Source organism: Amphimedon queenslandica, unplaced genomic scaffold (genome assembly GCF_000090795.2).
Source record: "Amphimedon queenslandica unplaced genomic scaffold, v1.1 AMPQUscaffold_12727, whole genome shotgun sequence".
In the NCBI taxonomy this organism is placed as follows: domain Eukaryota; kingdom Metazoa; phylum Porifera; class Demospongiae; order Haplosclerida; family Niphatidae; genus Amphimedon; species Amphimedon queenslandica.
This window is the reverse complement of record NW_003547037.1, coordinates 10,544-13,912: the sequence shown is the minus strand read 5'-3', so window position 1 is coordinate 13,912 and position 3,369 is coordinate 10,544. Positions and strand designations below refer to the sequence as shown.

General features: G+C 35.4%; 2 protein-coding genes across 2 annotated transcripts in view; both read right to left on the bottom strand.

The window, feature by feature from the left end:
• Positions 1 to 23: 23 nt before the first annotated feature.
• On the bottom strand, positions 24 to 2,550 carry LOC100639292 (palmitoyl-protein thioesterase 1-like). Its single transcript, XM_020003179.1, is given in 6 exon segments — positions 24 to 369; positions 459 to 549; positions 590 to 763; positions 2,131 to 2,258; positions 2,331 to 2,440; positions 2,533 to 2,550. Coding segments are annotated over 6 exon segments (615 nt in total). The 5' UTR covers positions 2,537 to 2,550; the 3' UTR covers positions 24 to 261.
• Positions 2,551 to 2,703: 153 nt separating this feature from the next.
• Positions 2,704 to 3,369, bottom strand: part of LOC100639167 (xanthine dehydrogenase/oxidase-like) — a 10,641-nt gene continuing 9,975 nt past the window's right edge. The window contains exons 21-24 of the mRNA XM_020003174.1: positions 3,236 to 3,359; positions 3,060 to 3,156; positions 2,889 to 2,996; positions 2,704 to 2,835 (exon numbers count right to left, since the gene is read on the bottom strand). Coding sequence (XP_019858733.1) covers positions 2,768 to 2,835; positions 2,889 to 2,996; positions 3,060 to 3,156; positions 3,236 to 3,359 — 397 coding nt within the window. The 3' untranslated portion in view covers positions 2,704 to 2,767. The remainder of the gene's footprint in view (positions 2,836 to 2,888; positions 2,997 to 3,059; positions 3,157 to 3,235; positions 3,360 to 3,369) is intronic.

Sequence of the window (3,369 nt, the reverse complement as noted above, 5' to 3'; positions counted from 1 at the left end):
TTTACACATGTACAATGTGACTTATACACTTCACAATTTAGTATCTTGACTAATTTTTAAGTAGTCCCAGTTACAGAATCATTTTGACATCATAATGTCTTTAAATTAATTAATTAACCCTTTATTCTCATGCTTATGACCATGTTTTGCTGTATCTGCAAGATGCATGCAAATAAACCGATAATCGATACTATAAAAACAGGCCAATAAGCCGATATCTGATATGCCAAATTGCCAATCCGATTATCGGTACATCTCTATTTATGATACCTCAGTTTCTTTTGGTTCCACCATCATGTCGTATTCAAACTTGACTAGTACAAAGTTACTAATATTGGAAAATCTTTCTTTATAAGATGGTTTGAAGACCTAAGCATATAAGTACAAGCAGAGACCAAGAAAGAAGGAAAAAGCAATGATAACATAACTAACAACAAAATGACATAATCCTCCCTCACTAGTTCTTGATTAATGTCAGATAAAAATTCACAATCAAGAGCATAAGATTCTTCATCATAAGGATCATGCCAGTACTGTGCTTGAACTAAGCTAATCCAAAAAGTGATATCATGTGTATTCATTAATATACTTGTCTTGTATGACTGATCAATATGTTCCCATTCCTAAGAATCTTCTAAACAAATGGCACAATATGCTACTGCTTCCTGGGCAAAACGGAAAACCATAAACGCCATTATGCTGTCCACCCAGTGATATCAAATTGTATATCTTTACAGAGCCACATCTCTGGACTAGTGCACGTCTATAATAAAACAAAATGTCACTATGTCAGTACATTACAGTATACAGTGGGTATATTGAGGGCCATAGTTTCCAACAAAGCATGTTTCATGAACTGAATATTGCTACAATAGTACATGCATGTATAATGAGTTTTCGAACAACTTTAAAAATTTGTAAAAAATTCAATTTTGAACGGAATCAGCTAAAACTTTCACATAACAAAAGAACATGTACATAGTTGCCAACCGTCCCGGAATGTCCGGGACAGTCCCGGATTCACTGCTCAGTGTTGTCCCGGAGGGGTCCCGGATTGTTCTCTGTCCCGGATCAGCCATTTTTACAGTCACACCCATGTAAAATTGACCACTCCCAGTAATAAAAATTCAATTATTATCAATTATAATTATAGCTGCATGAACAGTGAGCTCAAAAGTTAAAATTAAGCTCAAAAATGAACTTAGATTGCTGCTCAGGAACTGCTGCAGGTATTTAAGAGGTGATCAACATCAGTCCTAGTGGGTGTGGTTCTATGGGTGTGGCTTCATGTCCCGGAATTCAGTGACAGAAAGTTGGCAACTATGCATGTATATGCATTTTAAAAAATTATTTTAAAAATGAAGAATTCTCTTCCTTTAATTTTGGCGAAATTTGGTCAAAAACCCTGTACTATAGTACAGGGACTTGGGGCTGATTTTGGAGTAACTTTAAAAATTTCGTTAAAAAATCAAATTTGATCGGAATCACCCCAAACTTTCTGCACAATATAAGTACATGTACAATGTATATGCATCAGGAAAAATTATAAAAATAAAAATTCTCTTCTTTTCATTTTTGGCAAAATTTAGCCAAAAACCCTGTACTACCTGTACACTTTTGAAGCAACTTTAAAAAATTTGTAAAGGACGTTCTACACAATATAAGTACATGTACACTGTCATTATACATTACAAATGGAGAAATCTCTCCTTTTAATTTTGATAAAATTTGGCTGACAATAGAGGATATGCATGCTAAGTATATTCATAACTTTTGAGTACCGTAATCCAACCCACACAATAAATTGGCCACCATGATGGACGTCAAGTTTATTAAGAGTTCAATGGGGGAAAACACATTTTCTTGCCTTGCTACCTTCTTGAGGCCTTTCTCAGAAGCTTAGAAAGCATCCTGAGGATCTAATGGGGTCTAGTAGTCACTTGAAAGATTGCTACTATGAAATACAGAGCGGTTTCCTGGTGCCAAGCCTTTTCTATCATTTCTCCATTGCTGCCAATGGAAAGTTGACGTCCAACGAATTAATTTTTTTCCTTGAAGTTATTACGGTATGCAATCATGAGTACAATTTTGCAATGAATATACTTAGCACACATATCCTCCATAACTTACAGGAACTGTGATCCCTGAGAGAAACCCATTGCATTGAAACCATTAGCTAACATCTCATCTGATGATAGTAAATCACAAGCTAGTTCAACCTGTTTATTAGAATCAAGAAAGAAACTGTTGTATGAATCCTAACAATAGAAAGAAGAGGAGGAGAATGATGACCGAGATATTGCTGGTGCTACCATAGACCCTTTATTTACCTCTGTAGGAGTCTTTCCAAAAGCAACCATTTTGATATATATACCTGGTATAAGACGTTCCAGGACAACTTTAAACTGATAAGCACCATATTCATAGCAACAGCTGTCACCTACATGTAAAATATCAAAATCAACACTGGAAGTGTAAACTTGACTTTTAAATTTGTCACAAGCTATCTAAACCCTTGCTTTAATAACTAACCCATTCCAGACCATATTACAAGCGGAACTGGGCCTTCCTCACTAGCACTAGATGCAGGAGGAGAGAAGAATAGGGCAATGGCCAAAGCAGCAAGCAGAAAATCATCCATTTTTATAAGAGTTAAAAATTAAAATAGTCCAATATACGGAGAATAAGCGGAATAAACTAGTATACTGTAAACACGTGACACAATGCTGGTTTAATAAAAACAATAAATCATAGATATTATATTATGTTAAAATTCAAATTTCAATGGATCAACAAGACAAGCTTGCTGTGTTGCTTCTACAGTAGCTGGAGCATCTACAACAGAAACAGTATTCATTTTACTATTGCAATATTTTGCATGAACTTACTTAAAATAAAAGGATCACTATTACCAGCATCATGTCTAGCACTCTCCACAGCTCTTTTGAGAGCAAACAACACGCCACTGCTCATCAGCAATGGAGGCTCACCAACAGCTACAAAATAAGGACAATACCATGCATTAAACCACTGCATACTAATAGTAGAGTAAGAGTTACCTTTAGAGCCAAGTATTCCTAGAGGATTTGGTGCATTTTTAAGCAGCTCAACTCTGAAATCAATGGGAATATCTTTAGTAGTGGGTGGCTTGTACTCCTGAATAATAAGAAATATTATTAAGAAACAAGAACAATAAGAAGTTTTAGAAAATAAGCATATATATAGTTATGCTTACCCATGTGTTATGTGTCAGCAGTGCTCCTGTATCTTTATCATAGACAACTCTCTCAGTTAAGAAATAGCCCAATCCCATCACAAATGCACCTTCAACTTGTCCAACATCAATCTCAGGATTAATGCTGTAGGCAG